The 17,742-nt window shown below is 38.4% G+C and overlaps 2 protein-coding genes across 2 annotated transcripts in view; one reads left to right on the top strand and one right to left on the bottom strand.

The window, feature by feature from the left end:
- Positions 1-17,335, top strand: part of dmxl1 (Dmx like 1) — a 56,224-nt gene extending 38,889 nt beyond the window's left edge. Inside the window, 15 exon segments of the mRNA XM_088336165.1 lie at positions 109-194; positions 274-475; positions 2,900-3,017; positions 3,365-3,409; positions 5,893-5,979; positions 7,630-7,748; positions 8,837-8,984; positions 10,208-10,268; positions 11,703-11,830; positions 12,931-13,008; positions 13,210-13,301; positions 14,530-14,582; positions 14,653-14,870; positions 15,595-15,778; positions 15,781-17,335. Coding sequence (XP_088192291.1) covers positions 109-194; positions 274-475; positions 2,900-3,017; positions 3,365-3,409; positions 5,893-5,979; positions 7,630-7,748; positions 8,837-8,984; positions 10,208-10,268; positions 11,703-11,830; positions 12,931-13,008; positions 13,210-13,301; positions 14,530-14,582; positions 14,653-14,870; positions 15,595-15,778; positions 15,781-15,827 — 1,666 coding nt within the window. The 3' untranslated portion in view covers positions 15,828-17,335.
- hsd17b4 (hydroxysteroid (17-beta) dehydrogenase 4) overlaps positions 12,024-17,742 on the bottom strand; it is a 44,618-nt gene continuing 38,899 nt past the window's right edge. The window contains exons 25-26 of the mRNA XM_088336167.1: positions 12,820-12,875; positions 12,024-12,730 (exon numbers count right to left, since the gene is read on the bottom strand). Coding sequence (XP_088192293.1) covers positions 12,727-12,730; positions 12,820-12,875 — 60 coding nt within the window. The 3' untranslated portion in view covers positions 12,024-12,726. The remainder of the gene's footprint in view (positions 12,731-12,819; positions 12,876-17,742) is intronic.

The raw sequence follows: 17,742 nt of genomic DNA, 5'->3' as shown, positions 1-17,742 counted from the left end.
TTGTGCTTTGTGTGTGGTGTGTGATTTGGACTTGTATATACATATTGTGGCCTTGAATAAATCATGTTTCAAAATGTCCTCTATATTTTAATTGTCTTCTCCTTCCAGTTGGTGTTTAATGCGTTTGGCAATGGTTCAGCTGGTGGTAGTCAACCTTAGGTCCTTCTACCCCATGGCAGGATATGATCTATTGGGTCAGTAATGTGCCGCACATTCTCACTTGGCAAGATGCAGTGTGGCTGAATTGTCTCGTTTTTAATCCCCTTGGTACAGACCTTCCTGTGGCCTCGCCGCTGTGTCACAGTGTGCTGAAAATGCTGCAGCGCTGGGAGCAAGTTCTGCAGAAACGGCTAGAAATCTTTGGAGGCCCCCCCTCCAATTACATCTCCACACAATTCCAAAAGGAAGCAATCACACCAGGCCCTGCCATACTCCGGCACAAGGCACTGTTTGAACAATCCAACATACCTTTCAGGTACTCCCATGAGTGGGTGTCCTCTATTGTGTTCGCTTGCTCGTCTTTTATTTCTCATCTGACGTGATTTTTTTTAGTTAATGATTAATTGGGTATTAAACGTGTTTTCTTTTTCCCCTTGCTGCTGCGCTTATTGTTCCCTGATGGGATTTTATCTACCTACAGTGAACGTTTACTGAATTTAAATTTTCAAGTTGTTAATTCCAGGGGGTCGGGAACCTTTTTGACCCAAATAACAATAAAATAAAAAATATTCAGTTTTTTTGGGGGGGGTATAGTCGTACCATAATCAAGCCAAAATTCAACAAACCGCCAAACCCGCTCCCCAGGCAAATTCTAATTCTTCAGGACATTTTATTTTACTGTGTATCATTATGATTTGATTGAATCTATGAAATAATATTAATGCCAGCTTCTTAGTCCCATATTAATATAAATATACCAAGTATTCCACTCCATTTTGACTGTCATTTTTGCCCTACATAATGGTTTCAAAAGAATGTGCGAGTAAAGTTATTTCGCTGGCGAGGAGTGGTGCACGTACCGTATAACTGCCCATTCCTACTGCTCTACCAAATGAATTGCTTTAGGTGCTTTTGCAAGTGCTCATTATGTTTTTTTTATCATAAATTGTCTCAAAAATGAACATGGCTTGTTTAATGAGCTTCCATATATAGGATTATTTAGCAATTTACAACCAAAACCGGGTCTGTCTGTGTGACTCCTTGACTGCTTTGTACATACAAGAATCTTCGCAAAATGTCGCAAGATTTTAGGTATTGTCGTAAGTGGTTTCATCTCCGAGCTATATGTACTGATAAAGAGCCATATATCGCTTGCGACCCAAGGTTTATACTCAGCAATTACAATATGTACTTTCAGTGCAGCAACAAATGCAGTCTGAAATGCAATAATAAACTATTTAGCTTTTTTTACACATATTTAAAGTGTAATAAAGGATCATTAAAAAAATATATAGAGTTTGCAGATCTAAAAAAAATAAAAAATACAAAACAATTTTGGCTTTTTACACACTTTAAATCTTTTAAGTTAAAAAAAAAAAAATTCCCATACCAAAATGCAAAATTAATGGTAAGCATATTAATAGTCCGTGCTATAAATAAACTAGAACAGACAAAAATAATTTTAAGCGATTTAGAAACAGATACTCTGAAAAACACACGAATGTTATAAATTTAATATTTTAATATAAATTAAAATGTAAAAAATAAAAGGAAATATCAGCAGTGTCTACTGAAAATTGCCATTTTAAAAGTGCTTTAAGGGACTGATTGGGCTTCTTCTGCCATTAAAGGACAATGCACTCTGTTTTGGAGCCAACAATATCAATAAAATGAATCAAATTGGGCGCCTTTTCCTGCATTGACTTTTATTATGTATAGTACTTTCTTTAAGGGTCTCAAACTCTATTTTCTTGGGGGCCTCTGGAGCTAGGGCCTGGGTGAAACTGGACCAAATCAGGTTTTCCACAGGTAAAGCTCTGATTAAAAATAATGCCGCTTTCTAAAATATATATTTTAATTTTCTGCACAAAATAAGATCTAAAAACATTGAGAATTAATGTGAAACTATCAAAGAATTAATGTGAAAAGATATACATTCATAATTTGCACGGGCTATACTTTTAGTAAAGGGACAATGTGTGTTACTTGTCCGCTAAATGTGCAAGGAAGAATCCAAACTATAATAATAATAATAATAATAATTTCCTTTGTATTGTCATTCTAAGTACTCAAAGTGACCAAAATGCATAATTTTACTTCCTATTTTCTTGCCTAGCCTTTTTTAGGTTGTTGGTTACCTGGCTGACAATTAGCTTATGATGTGTAAAATTTGTGTAGCAATGAGTGTTTTTTTATTTTTAAATGTGCGTTTATGTTATAGTTCGTGTATTATAGATTCTATTTTCAAACCAATATAGTTATTTTTAATTAATGTTTTTTTTCCTAGGCTCTAAATAATAAAACTGTTCCTTTAAACTTTCATATTACGGTGGGGACGAAGCTTAAATAGAACCTGGAGCACGCACCAGTGTAGCCGGGTTGTCGCTGGGAGGGTTCGGTTACACGATTTCTTTAATGTATTATGTTAGTAATGATGAGATAGTGTTAACATTTTCTTGATCCTTGCGTTGCTTCTGTATCAACCATTGTCTGACATGATATATAAATCAGTTAATAACGAGGTCTATCGGTTCATTGCCACCATGTTTTTAGCATCATCGTCCCTGCCCTCGATGAAACAATGTGCTTGATAAATGTGTTGTGCCTCAAGCACAAGCTTCAATATGTATTACATGTGGGCAACAGTGGCACACAACTAATAATTCATTTATTTAAGCTTTTACATTTGCTTCTGTGATCTCATGCAGTTGACACTAGTGTCTTTCATACTATTTTCCAGGACCAGTCACCATTCCGCACTCCCTGTCAAGCGCCTTTGGCAGTTCCTGGTAAAGCAAGATGAGGTACAGGAGACATTTATCAAAAATATCTTCACCAAGAAGCAGGACACTGGCGAGGTACATCAAATTTACACCGTACTGTCACAGATGCATGTATTTTATCTATCACATTTTAATGCCAACAAATAACATTGCATAGCTAATGCAGAAAGTAATTTTGGCTTTATTAAATCAAGGTACAACTTTTTAATCAATTAAATTCTGTTTTTTTAAGTTATGCATGATGAAATTGTACCGTTACGGTTTCCAACTGCATGTTGGTGCACTTGTTTCCTTCAAGTAATTTTGACTGCTTAATTAACATAACTATTGATTAACTTTTTCTTTGTTTTGTACGCATGGTCCACCGCGCTTGTTGAATGTCGTGTGTGTGCCCTTTTGTGTTGTTACCTCCCAAATCAAAGTTGTCTGAGGACCAGACTGATATGGACGAGACAGGAAACCATCAGGTACTGCTGCAATTACAATTTGGGGAATTCTTGTAGTGCATCGGATATGTATAAAAATTCGAAGATAAAAGATTAATTTGTTGCCTTAAAAAGGAACTCAATAATCTAAATTACGGGCTTAGTACAGGTGCTTGAAATCCTTGAAAATGCTTGAATTTGAATGTGTTTTCAAGGATCAGTGCTTCAATTTTGGGTGAAGCGCTTGTTAATCCTTGAACTTGTTGCCATGTTTCTCAAGTCTGCTTAAAAAATGACGCCAACACTGCTCTCTGGTGGCTTCGTTTTGCCATTGCATTTCTTTTTCCCTCGGGATTAACTGCAGCTGGCATTAGTTTATATGTCATTGTCCCATGAAGCGTTATCGCCACCTAGTGGTCGCACCCAAAAGGACAGGTGCATGCTACACCCATACAGAGCGCTATGAAATGTGTATTACTGCAAGGATGTTATGGACATTTATAATGGGCCGTTTTAAGTTAGCGTTTCCCAGTGATACATTTGTAATTGGAAGAACTTCCTGCTCCTAAAATTGTAAGCTACATATTACTTGTATTTTGACCCAATACCTACATGGGCATGTATTAGTTTCAAAAACAAAAATATTTGCGATGATACTCAAGATCTAAAAATTCTATGGCTGAATTAATGCACATGTAATGATTAAAAATCGCATATGTAAACAGCAGATCTATTCATTGCTCTACAAAACAAATGATTCACACCAGATTTTCGTATTATGGTACTGGAGGAACTGTGAATTTTGGCTTTGAAAGTCCAAAAAGTGCTTGACTTCGACCATGAGAAATTGTACGAACCCTGAAATAAGCTTTTGAACACACCTAGTAGTATTTAATTATTTATTAACATAGACATATTGTATTTTGTCACATGTATACTGTTGTACAAAAAATAGGCAATCAACAAAGAGAGGTGCTTTGTTTATCCTGAAAAAAGAAATTATTCAATACAATTCTATTTAGTTTTTGCTGACTCACTGAATAAAACCATTTTAGCTACGCCTGACATTTGTTCTATTAATGAACCAAAATGTACAAAATTGTGGCCCTAACATTGAGCTACTGCCCCACCACATATGTATTCAATTAATTTTCTACTGTGCAGCCTGATTTGTTAGAAATTGTTGTCAGTCAGGCTAATGTTCCAAATGTTTTTTTTTCCCCGTTGTTTGAATTATGTGTGTTTTTTTTACTCAAATTCTTAATGGTTAAAACGTTTTTGTCACAGTTGTAACGTTCTGTATTAGAATCATGGCTCTCCTACATGAGGTCTAAATGGTTTTACGCTGCGATATTCAAGCTTCTTCTTGTATTCGATAAACATCAATGTTGTAATTGAAGACCAAGCATCCATAATTGTGGATGTGTGTAAACCATTTGCCTAAATTGGCTCTTTGTTATCCAAGCCTGTGACCCAAAAGCTCGCAGAAAGTCCATTGAGCTAATGTCCAGGTTTGCTGAGAAGTGTCATAAAACTGTTGATGAGACACCAGAACATTACTTAAACGCCACAAAAAAACAAAACCTGTGTCCTCCCATTTTTCTTAACACCATTTGATAATGAACAGTAAAATATGACTATGCAGTGATTTTGTCTGGTTAAGTCTTGTTAAAAGGGAATTATCTTACATTTAGCGATAGCAAGCTGTCTAGCTGTAAGAATGAAACTAGAGAATGAGCATTTACATAAAACAGCCGTCAGTGTTTGAAAATGGATGCATCCTTCTTATCAAGCGCAACATTGACATGCATTTTTGTTGTAAAACAGTTTTAGCTCCCGCACTTTAAGCACAGTAGAGAGCTAATTGTCTCAGTTTCAAGAAGATTCACCTATGATGCTTGGAGTTGGCGCTGTCAAAGTCAATCTGCATCACCCACAGAGATTATGCGACACACTGCACAAATGGCAAGCCACCATATTTAGATTTATGCGAGTCAAATTTCACGTTATCGCATATGACAGAGAGGCACGACCGTTTCTTCTTGAATAAATGCTGTAAAGACTTTGATTTAATCTCGTGCTCCGAGGAGTCATCGTGTTTTGAATATTTATGGAATCAATTCAACAGTCACCTCCATACGTCTGGTTGTACTTATTTCATCACAGTTCACTGAGCTCCAGCTATCTCATGGCACTAACGTTGTTATGCTGCCTGTTGGAGGTTAGCAGTGCAGCAGAAGGAAGCCCAAAGCGTCCTCCGCTAACCCTTTAAGGCACAACAAACATGCATAAACGCAACAACCGCATGTGGAGCACTTGATGCAAAGAAGCATGGCCCGGTTCGTGCTTTTGCTGCCCGCATGTCTGTTTTGATCTTAGAAAGTGAGAAAAAGTAATTTGAATTTGTATTTATGTTGTTGGGTCATTGGCTCCCTAGATACAAACGGAATACTTGGTAAAGTCATGTTGGATATTTGTGTTTGAACAGTCTTCAAATGCTGTGATTGTTGTGTGTGCCTGTGCAGACCGAGTCAGATCTGGGTTGCCTTGGAGGAAAGGCTCGCATCATTCACAAGGAGTCAGACATCATCACAGCCTTTGCCATCAACAAGGTACACCTCCCATATCACTCTTATTTTTTATTTCTTTCTTATTATCTTGCTGAAAAGAGTTAGTGTTCAAATCCAATTGGCTTTACGTATTTAATGTAACACTCTTCTCTCGTTTCGTTTTGAAAAGATCCCTATCATGTATGGCTATTGCGTTTAGCGATTGTGCTTGTTTAGTCATGCTATGTGATCATTTATTTATAGAAAGTTAACTTTAAATGTAAATGGTCTGCATTTATATAACGCTTTTTAAGTCAAAGAAGACCTCCCCAAGCGCTTTACAATGTGCCTCACATTTTTCCCTTTTACACACTATCTAACCGAATAGCAGCGTTAGCCATGCAGGGCAACTAACTACCTGCCATCTGGGGCATGACTGCTGAATTTATTTTTAAAAACTATTTTTAAAAGTTTCATGAGCTCTAACAATGTCTTGAAAAAATAAATATCCAACATTCATACCATATCTGACTTATTTTACAGGAAATGCAACAAACTAAATTCTAATTTATAGGTTTTATAAAGGAAATGAGCAAAAAAATTTTTTAGCTACTTTTTTAGCCTTGTAGCTAGCTATCATTCTACTGCTATTTAGCAAGCTAGATATCTATCTTTTTACATTTTTTGCAAGTAATCGAGCTAATATTTTATTTATTTTGCTGCTAGTCATGAAGCTAAATTTTGCCCTCTTTTTAGCTAGCCATCTAGTTTTGGTCTGGCTCCCTTAGCTAGCTCCCTTATAGTTTTTTTTACCTGAGTATGAACTTCACTTTACAATATTACTATCATTGTAATAATCATATTTTGCATATTGATTCTATGTACACCAAATTACATAATTTACTTTTTCCATATATAGCTATATAAAATATTCCCGTTCCCACAAAAATATTTTATATAGCGGATGTTATATTTTACTAGTTGTTATGCTCTGTGTTTTTACTTATGGTCATGGTCCCCACTAAACACGAAAATCTAGGGATCTCTGTACTCTTTTATTACTGTACATGTAAAAGAATGATGCAGTAATCCCTTGCTGTATTGCGGTTTACTTACCGTGGTCCCGTTACTTTAAGCGTGCATTGTGTTCTACATTCGGCTAAAATTTTGCCCTTCCCCTTTTATGCTTGTCAACGGCACTTGACGATAATGATTTGTTTATAACAATTAACAATGGTATGATAGTTTATGTATTTTTGCCTAATATTCAAATACTGGATGAAAGTTTTTTTTTCGTACCACCTGGAGGCACTAAATATTACAGACTTTCCCTTTAACACAGCTGTGCTACAAAACAGCAAGATTATTTTAGAACTGTAATTTGACAGTACAGACGTTATTTATAAAATATATGTACAGTACTTTTATTATACACATTGGGTTTGTTCCGGATGTTTTTGAAAAATGAGGGAGTACTGTACTTCAGGAAGGTTTTTGTTTGTTTGTTTTTGTTTTTTTTTTTAATATTTTCTATACTGTCAATTTACAATTTGAGAAATACTCTTCCTCCTATATTGAACTATTGATTGGTTATATAAAATATGATTGCTTGACCTGAACGACTGGGGCACTTGTGCAGATAAAGCAGCTTTCTATTTGGGTAAATATCTCAATTTGGCCTTCAATTACAGTCCACCTTTATGCGTCTTCCAGGCAAACCGCAACTGCTTAGTCATGGCTTCAACACATGACATTCAGGAGTTGGATGTGTCATCCATTTTGGCTACACAGATCATGACATGGATCGATGATGAGGAGGTTGAAGTTAAAGGGTAAGAAAAGGGTTTCCCCACTCTTGTTAGACAGAGGCTGGAGTGGGCCTTATGGACATAATCTATGTTTACTTGCTAAATTTGTTTAAATAGTTTGCTTGGCCCTACCAGGCGTAACTTATTGGGTTTTTCATTCACAGAATTAATCAGAGAAACTGCTAATAGCGTGCTGTAATTGCCTTCATCTTGGCATAGGATATCACAATGCTGTGGATGATACATCATGGTTTATTGGTTTTTGTGTGTAAATGTTGCCACAAACATAAGTACTTACGCAATAAAGACGATAGCCTCAAAATTATATGCATCATCTCATCTCATTAGCTGCACCGCATATCCTCAGTAGGGTCACGGGGGTGCTGGAGCCCATCCCAGCAATCATTGGGCAGTGGGCAGGGGACACCCTGAACTGGTTGCCAGCCAATCGCAGGGCACACGGGGACAGACAACTCGCTCGCTCATTCACACCTAGGGACAATTTGGACCGGCCAATTCACCTGAAATGCATGTCTTTGGAATGTGGGAGGAAACCGGAGGGCCCGGAGGAAACCCACTCAAGCACGGGGAGAACATACAAACTCCGCACAGTAAGGCCGTTAGCTGGATTTGAACCCATGCAGGAGGTTCCCACGACCTCAGAACTGTGCCGCACACGCGCTAACCCCTGCGCCGCCGTGCTGCCCATTATATGCATCATTTTGACATAATTATTGCATCTTTTGGGTGAAATAGAAGTGAAATGTTAATTTTAGCAAACGCAACACAAATCAACCACAAGTCTAATGGATTTTGAGTGTAAATAAGCTGTCTGAAAAAGGTTAAAACCAGCACACATTTTAGCTTCAGGAGATTGCAAGGTAAATATTAGGCAGTAGACAACTTTACTGTTCTATAAACATTTTTGAAACCTGTTGACAAAATTCTCACAGTATTTGACGTGGCAAATGTATTGATTTTGTTTTGGTAATTACGTGTGTTCTATTTTTGAAAAATAATGTTTTATGCATGTTTGGAAAAGACATTTCCTATTTTATTTCACAATGGTCTTTTGTACACTACATTAATGTCAAATGTAATTGTCTTTGCAGAGTGGGCACAGATGACTTCCTTGTGATCCATACACATGATGACTTTGTCTCCCTGCACGGCAGCACACCATACACCAGAAGCAGTCCTGGCACGCCCATCAACATGCCATGGTTAGGTGGCCATCAGACAGGACGGGGAGCTTCTCTGGTCCGTGCTAATGATTTTTTTCTTAGTAAGATGTTGCTGTGAAATGTTTGATTTGGCATTAATGCCACCCAGCATATGATTACTATTTTGCAGTCTTAAAAGAGTTATCTCAAACAAATATTAAGCAGAAATTAATTAAATCTACTGTTTACTTAGTGAATTCTGGACTACAGGCCGCTACTTTTTTTTTTCTACATATTAAACCCTGCAGCTCACAATTGGATGCAGCTTATTTTTAATTTGTTTTTATTATTTTCTTCGGATGACAATAAGAGTGTCGGCTTTGACTTCGGACATTATACATGCCAACACTAGCTTGTAGTTAAGGAGAGGTACACGATTATTATCGGGCTGACATTTATCGGACTGATAACAGCCTGATGTGAATTCGTTTTTTTGGCCCAGAAAGCAAAATATACTTGATAATTAGTCACCTGCTGCCACGCTATAACATTCAGTCAGCTGACACCTCTTGTTCGATAGATTCCAAGCATTTATGTATGATTTTTATGTAGTAGTAGCAATTCTTGGTCTACTCTATCACTTTGTCATGTGTGCAAGGGATGGGAGAGCTCAAGATCAGTCGCATGGTTCAGCATGTGTACGGGTTTCTGAATTTTAGTCAGTACAGTATATTGAGTTTTGACAATGTTTTTGCTGCGCTCTCGCGTAAATGTTGATGCGAATGTATTTAATGACTTCCGTGCTAGTTGATTAAGTTTGACATCTGCGGACACAGTCCGCAAATGAGTGTCTTAATCCTGGTACAATGTGTTTTCTGTAGTAGTCATTTCCCTGCTGATTTTTTAAATATGTAAAAAATGGAGGCTCATTTGTTAATTTTCATGGATGTTAAAGCCTAGCAACTAAAAGTGACTTTTACAGTAAAAGTTCTAGTTTTTTCCTTAAATTTGACATGCGGCTTTTAGTAAGATGTGCTTTGTAGTGCGGAATTTACGGTAATTCTTTGGTCATTATTGTAAGATGTTGTTAAAAAGGTGGTGAAGTATTTTATGAGATCCTAATGTGTCCATAAAGCTGAAGTCCATCCAGCATTTGCATAACAAAACCCATGCCAATGAAATTGATATTGTGTTTTCATTGGACTAAAAAGAGCCTGGATTTAGCTAGAATCAAGCATAAAAAATGACTATGTTGAAGTTCTGAATATGTATTAGCACCAACATCTTATCCTCCTCTTCATTTTTACTTTCCTCCTCCAGATGATCAAGAGAAATATCAACAATGTCAGAAGAATGACCTCACATCCCACGCTGCCATACTGTGAGTACATGTTTGTTTTTCCAGTAAGGCTTTAGAGTTTTTAGAGAGCGGAAAAAAATAAAGAATTTTTTAGATTGACATCTGCCCTTCAGTATGGTTGGCAAGCTACTTCCTCGTTTGGGCCTGGAATACCTGCACAGCGCATACACACCACAGACTATACTTTTTAACAAATTCTGTGATTCCACTAATGAACTATTTATTTTTTTCTGTAATTGTGAAATATTTTATTCAAATTGAAACGCATAATAAGAGGGTGTGGGGGATATGGCAGGGTAGGTGATTGTAACTGCCATTGAACTGATTGATTTCAACCTCTAATGTGCAAATTAATGTTACTGTAGTGTCAGAACCACAGGGGACGTGTCATTGAAATTTTAAATTTTTGGGAAAACATACCCTACAATCCAGTGTATTAAGAACATGCGCCAATATGAAAATAATGTGCATAAACGTATTTAATGTGCATAAACTTATTTAAACTGGAAGTAGTGAAGAAACCCGCTTTTCTGACTTTGCTCAGAATCAGATTTATTTGATTAACTTCTTTTCAATGCAACAAGCCGCTAAAAGATAATTGCGCTATTTGTTATGGGTTGGACCCATTCACTCGTTTGCCTGCCCTGCTCTTTGACAGGACAGGCTTTTAAGCCCACCCAACATACACACCTACAACCTGCTCCTGTGATACAATTTGCTGTCTGCTGCAGAACACAATGCACGATGCCTTGAATTGACAATAAAGTCAATTCAAAATCACCCAAGTAGCCAACAAGTGATAACCGAAGCCACAAGTAGTGAGGAATTACTGTATACACATCGGAATCTAAATTCAATTTTTGTACTCTTATATTCAGTTTAAAGATGGGGTGTGAGGGTTGAGTTGTCCTAAAATGTTGGATATTAAACATTTTCTCAAACAAGTTTGTGTTAATTCCCGACTGAGTTTATCCACCATGTCTGTTTTTTGCAAAGCTTTTTGGGGCAGAACACATTTGGTAGGAGGAATGGGGGCTGGGAGTAGTGCTGGAGAGGGAAAGTCACTTAAAACAGTTCCAAATTCTGTGGTGTGAGTGTGGATGTCTTAACCACTAGGGTTGTAGGAGCACCATTTCCTGTGGTGTGTCTTAGACAAGTGCAGCCTGGTGTTGACCATCCCTCTCCATGCCAGCTCTTTTGAGTATTTATTTGCTGTATTTTTTATTTATTAATCATTAATTCATTTTCTTATTCATCTTTTTTTAAAATCTAGTTGTAATGATTTATCAGAATCTTTCTAATCGAAAGCCCAATGCTGCACAAATTCACCCAGACCATAGCTCTGGTGGCTCGGCAGTTAATTGAGTCTGAGACCCCTACAATAGACCCTAATTTAAATTGGGCATCGCAGATTATGAAATGTAATCCATCTTTCCTTTCCTGCTGTGACTGCAGACTTAACAGGGGCTCAAGATGGAAGTGTAAGGATGTTTGAGTGGGGTCACTCCCAGCAGATCATCTGCTTCAGAGGTCCAGGCAACTCCCGAGTGACCAGGATTCGGTTCAACTATCAAGGCAACAAGGTTATTAAGTCACCATTCTTCCACCGCTTTTAAAAATGAATGAGTGGCCTTTATTGTCATTATACAAGTATAACCAAATTGTAGGGCCTTGTTCTTTCAGTGCTAGTAAACAAATTAAAAAGGTAAACATGATCAAAAGGATAAAAACATGTTAAAGTACAATCCATCAATATTATTGAAAAATATGTGCGTATTCAAATTGGCAGTTGTAAAGAACTTCATGTTTATGAACGCTGCGGATGGGAGTTCCGGGTGGGGAAGAAGCTGTTCCTCATTCTGTTAGTTTTTGATTTTATGCACTTGGAGCGCCTTCCAGAGGGCAGCAGGTCAAAAAGCTGGGCACCTGCATGTAACCTGTCCCCGATTACGCAGAAATTGGTCTCTGCTTGAGGTACTGGCTGCAGTAGATGTGCATCACAGAGGGGAGAGGGCAGGCAATGAAGCGCTGTGCTTCTTTCACTGTCTTCTGCAGCCTCCCTTTCTCCTTCTCAGTGCAGCTTCTGTACCAGGTTGTAACATAGTAGGTCAGCAGGTTCTCGATGGATAAGGGGTACAAGGTTGGCAGTAGCTTCCTGTCTAGATTGGACTCTCAGGAAGTGAAGAGGCTGCTGGGACTTTTTATGATAGCTGTGATGTTTGCTGTCCAGGAGGAGTCATAGGAGATTAGGACCCCAAAGAACCTAAATGTGTGGACCCTTCCCACACACTCGCCGTTGATGTAGAGGGGGCAAGTGTTCTCTGTTGCCTGCTCTAATGTTCTTCTATTCCACTGAGAGACTTCATAGATCACATTTTAACTTTACCTTGCCAGGAGTTGGCTTTAATCCACATTGTTCTTTAGCTGAGTGCACTATTCTCCTGCCAAAAATATCCTCAGACAGCAACTCAGTCCTGTTTCACCTGTCGGTTCACCCCAAAAAGAGCAAGAGATGCTTTGTAAACATTAGCGGTTATTTAAGCGCTGCATTCTAGAGCCTAATGAGTGTTACCTGAGGAGACGACACATCTCAACCGGTGTCTTGTCTTGCAGGTGACATTTAATCTGCTGTGAAGAAAAAAAAGATGCAATGAAACGTTAAGTGTTTGTTGTCTTTGTGCAGTTTGGGATCGTTGATGCTGATGGCGGTCTAAGTCTCTGGCAGACCAACACTAGTGGGGCCGCTCCCAAACCCTACCTGGTATGCCTGCATGCTGTTTGGTCTCAGTGCATGTCTTTGGCCCTTTTATGTATTTTCTTCTCCCTTTTAGCTCAAAACCTCTTACCCACCCCATCCCTCTTCCTCCGACTCCCATTTTGTCATTGTGTTTACTATTCCCCTGTCTTTCGATGCCTGTCAGTGCTAGTCAGCGTCTTGCATGATTCTGTGTTTGTGTGCCAGACTCTGCAGTGCCACAACAAGACAGCCCATGATTTTGTTTTTGTGGGCTCCTCGTCCCTTATTGCCACAGCGGGTTTGTCCACAGACAACCGGTAAGTTTTAAAATTTTGCATTCAGTGGAAAGTCTTTTAAAAGATGATTATTTGGTAGATTTGTTTTTTTTGTTTTTTTTCATTCTCATTAGCTGTAGAGAAGGGGTGGAAAAACTTGAGCTGCATGTAGTTTAAAAAGTTTCGGCCAACGGCCTGGAAATCTTTTTTTTTTTTTTTTTTTTTTTTCTCACATTTACACATACATGAGTAACTGTTGGTTTGTTTTTAAATAGATTAGTTACATCAAATTGGTTTTGAGACGCTCAATATTAAAGCGGAATAATATATTTGGTCCCTATTTTGATCACTTAATTTGATATTTAGGTTGTAGTATTACCGTAGTATTTTTGTAATTAGTATTTTCCTGGTATTTCTGTAGTATTTATAGTAGATCTGTAGGAGGATTTTTTTTTTAGTATTTCCATAGGATTTTTGTAACATTTCTGTATTATAGGCACTTGATTTGATATTTATTTTGTATTTTTATAGTCTACATTGTTTTAGTATTATTGAAATAGTACAGAGATCCCTCAGTTTTCGCTGTTAATGGGGACCACAACCTTCTGTCGCACCTTCATCAAAGACCCCAAAGAGTTAAAACGACCTCGAGAGGACGTCATTACCGACTGAAAGTATACAAGTGTAACAAAATAACAATTATAAATCTACGAGTAATAACACACAACCCATAATTGAAGTCGAATGGTTTTATTGTCACCAAACAAAAGTAAAACGAAATTGGAGGACTTCTTTCAGTGTAAGAAAGCAATTTAGAAAGCGGCCGGCTAGCTGCGTGCTGGCATCGGGTATCCTCGATAAGAAAGCACATCTCCTCGAATATTAGAATAAAGCCATCCTGAATGTAGTGGGTTCCCACACATTGTAGCTTAAGGTTATCCGTTTCATGGCAAATTGACCTAGCGTGGGCAAGGTACAGAGTCCGCAGGGGTGGCTTCAGAGAGTTGATATCCTAGGCTAGTAGTATACACAAAATAACAATGGGGATAAAGATGGCACCACTATTAACAGTACTGTACGTTATTTGTCATTATAATATATATAATGTAATTACGTTTTTACTATTTTCGTTCAAAGAGCGAGATGAAAAAGCCTGATGTGCCAAATTTCGCCCTGGGGCCGCGGTTTACCCACTCCTGCTACATAGTACACCTAAATACTTCCCAATGTGTTTCACCACAGGAATATATTTTTTTCTCTTTCTCCATAGTAATGTGTGTCTATGGGACACATTGGTGACTCCAATGAACAGCCTCGTACACGGTAAAATACTAACTAAACACTAATAATGAAAAACGGGTTAAACATTTGAAGTCTTCTGCATGTCCTCCAGCCTTCAGCTGCCACGAGTCCGGCGCAACCGTGCTGCAAATGGCCCCCAGGCTGCAGTTGCTGATCACGGGCGGTAGGAAGGGTTGGATCAGCGTCCTGGAGCTCCCTCACCGGAACCAACGTCTAAGCTTCCAGGCTCACGATTCGCCCGTCAAAGCACTGGCAGTCGACCCGACCGAGGACTGCTTCATTAGCGGCTCCGCTGAAGGAAGTCTTAAGGTAGATTGTGCCCCTACCAATAGAAAGGCTTTATACGTGGCATATCTTTGTAACATCATGGTGTGTGCATCCCTCAACTCATTCAGTGCCAAAATGTATAAATATGTTGTCCAATATAGAATAAGCAGACTCCCTTCTACTGAATACAGTGAAGGTGTCACACCAACAGACCCGGTTTTGCTAGTACGTCGCTAAGAACTCCTTTATATGGGGGCTTATTAAACAATCTAGGTTCACTATAGAGACAATTTATGATAAAAATCCACAGAAAATCTGTAAACAACGCAAAAACGCCAGCCAACCACAAAGAGCAATTTGTTTGGGTGAGTGGTAGTGGTGGGCGGAGCTATGTACACAACGCTGTCTGCACCAAAGGTAAAAATACCAGTATCCTAGTTGCAGTAGTTAGTGACATTTATTACAAAATGCACCCATCCATTCTCCAACCCCGTTTTTCAGGTAAGGTTTTGCTTTCCCCAACATGAAACAGAAAGTACTGGTTTCCGTGGTCACCAGTAGTAGGAGAAACTTCCCGAGCTGACTCTGATACAGCACCTTTATCATCTGGTCACTGTTGTTTTTCGGTGTAAAGTGTCATTATTCCCAAATCTGTACTGTTCGAAAAAGAAAATATTTTTGCGAAGACTTAACAGTCTTGGAGACTTTTTTTTTCCATTTTCTTTCTGTCCAAACCAAAACTAACTCTGTAAAAATCTCTGACCAGATCTGGAACCTTGCCACGCAAAATCTGCTGTACTGCTTCCCAAACGAACACGCCCGCCAGTCGCTCTTCCGCAACCTGGGCACGGGCGTCATGCAGGTGGAGGTCGGGCCGTCCAATCACGTCTTCTCCTGCGGTGCCGACGGCACCATGAAAATGAGAGTCTTGCCCAACCGCTTCACTGCCAACACAATCACCACGGCAACTTCAAAAGCGACGTCAAATTCATCTCGTAGAAATCATCCCTCCATGCACTCAGAAACTCGGAGCGGAGTATGGTCTGCCACAGGTATGAGCTCATAGAATATCCTCCTTAAGGACAATGAGCGGGCATTGAAGCACGCCGTGCGTTCCCAAGGGGCACATTCAGATTTTCAAAGTTCACCCAAGCAGAGAAAAATGCCGTTATAAGTCTGGTACAAGGTGAGATGCACCTGAGAAAGACTAGCTAGGCTGCAGGCAGGTTAGAAGGAAGGCAAGTTGTGCTCAGTCACAAAACTGCGAAGCCGAAATATGCCATCCATGATATCCTAAATAATGCCGAAACGGGATTGAAAATTGTAGCTTCACTGTAGTTCTAGCGCATTTTGTGACTTGTCACTAAAGCAGTGAAGCGTCATGTAAATATCACGCAATATACAGCACATCAAAACTTTATCCCTCGCCATTTTATGAAGTGTCCTTAATCATCCGACTACTAAACGGTTGTACTGATCTGTCTTTTCTGTACACAGTTGCACAAAATGTAGCTTACATTTTTTTTCTCTCTCTCCCTTCGGCAGAGAGCTGCTGATATTATTCCCGAGTTGGCTCAAAACAAGTAGATGGGGTGTACAAGTTTTTAACTGTTTGTACAGATAATTTATTTCAATGACGGCACACTTTCTGCTTCTAAGTGTCATTCATTTTGGGTACTATTTAAACTCTATCTCTTGAATACCGATAAAGTGATTCTTTTCCGAAGGGTTCCTGCCAAATGCAATGAGCGAATGTGAAGTTTATTGAAACAACGCTCTCTGTTTCGTAGCTAGATGAACAAAATGCAAACTAGTTTTGAGTTCTTAGATATAATATATATTTAAACAAACTGTAGGTACTGGAGAACGACTACGTTTTATTTTGAAAGGCTACCACTCTGACATTACACCAATCTTTTCATTAAAATCCTTCAAATAGTCAAAGTGAACAGTTAAATATAAGAATTGGGATGTAACTCGTACGTCATTTATTTCATGAGAATGTATTCTTGTAAAAAGCTCTATTTCGTGGTCTGTCATATATTGAAACCATCTTATTTTTTCTACTGGGTTATATTCTAAGTTTATTTGTTATGTTACACCCGTTCTCATCCCCATGCAAAATCATTTTTAAATTCCGGTGATTCTTTTTTCACTGTTTTATCTTCATTTGGTAAAAATGAATACAAAAATACAAATAAGCAATTATACGTGTATGAGTGAATCCAATACACATTGCTGTAACACTGCAACTGTCGTCTCATTATAAAAACTGGCTTATGAATTATTCTAGCTGTTGTCTTCTTTTGCGAGGCCTCGATGTTGTGTGGATACACCTTTTTTTCGACATCCGTGTAGAAATCTATTTATGAAATGTCTTGAATCATTTAAAAGCTCCATGTATGCTTTGCTTTTTAGGCCCCAAACAATCATGGTGTATTTTTTTTTTTAAATTCTGAGTTACTGGAGACACAAGCTGGAGATTGAAATAAATTTTACCAAAGTAAGCGCTGTATTTTATTTTTTTTCACTATTTCCTCCAAATGGTCCATTTCTACTTTAAAACTGTACTGTAAGACAGTTTTTGTGCTCCCTCTATCATGCTGTACTCCTATAGCAATCCCCAACTTCCTCCGTGGTAAGTGCTCATAATAAACTTGCATTTTATTTATCACTGTATTTTTATTCATTTATGATTTGGATGTGTTTTTGTTGGAGTAGTAAGATGTGTTTTATTGCTCTTTAGGGTTAAATGTAAATGAAATGAAAAGATCTGCATTTATATAGCGCTTTTCAAGTCAATGACTTCCCAAAGCGCTTTACAATGTGCTCCACATTTCCCAATAGCGGCCTTGTATTGCAGCCATGTAAGACGCTAACCTGCTTATTGGGGGTATTAGGGGTTCAGTGTCTT

Source organism: Urocampus carinirostris, chromosome 5 (genome assembly GCF_059441175.1).
Source record: "Urocampus carinirostris isolate Australia breed hairy pipefish chromosome 5, RoL_Ucar_1.0, whole genome shotgun sequence".
Taxonomy (NCBI): domain Eukaryota; kingdom Metazoa; phylum Chordata; class Actinopteri; order Syngnathiformes; family Syngnathidae; genus Urocampus; species Urocampus carinirostris.
Note: the sequence above shows the minus strand (reverse complement) of the source record. Positions and strands in the feature narration are given on the sequence as shown.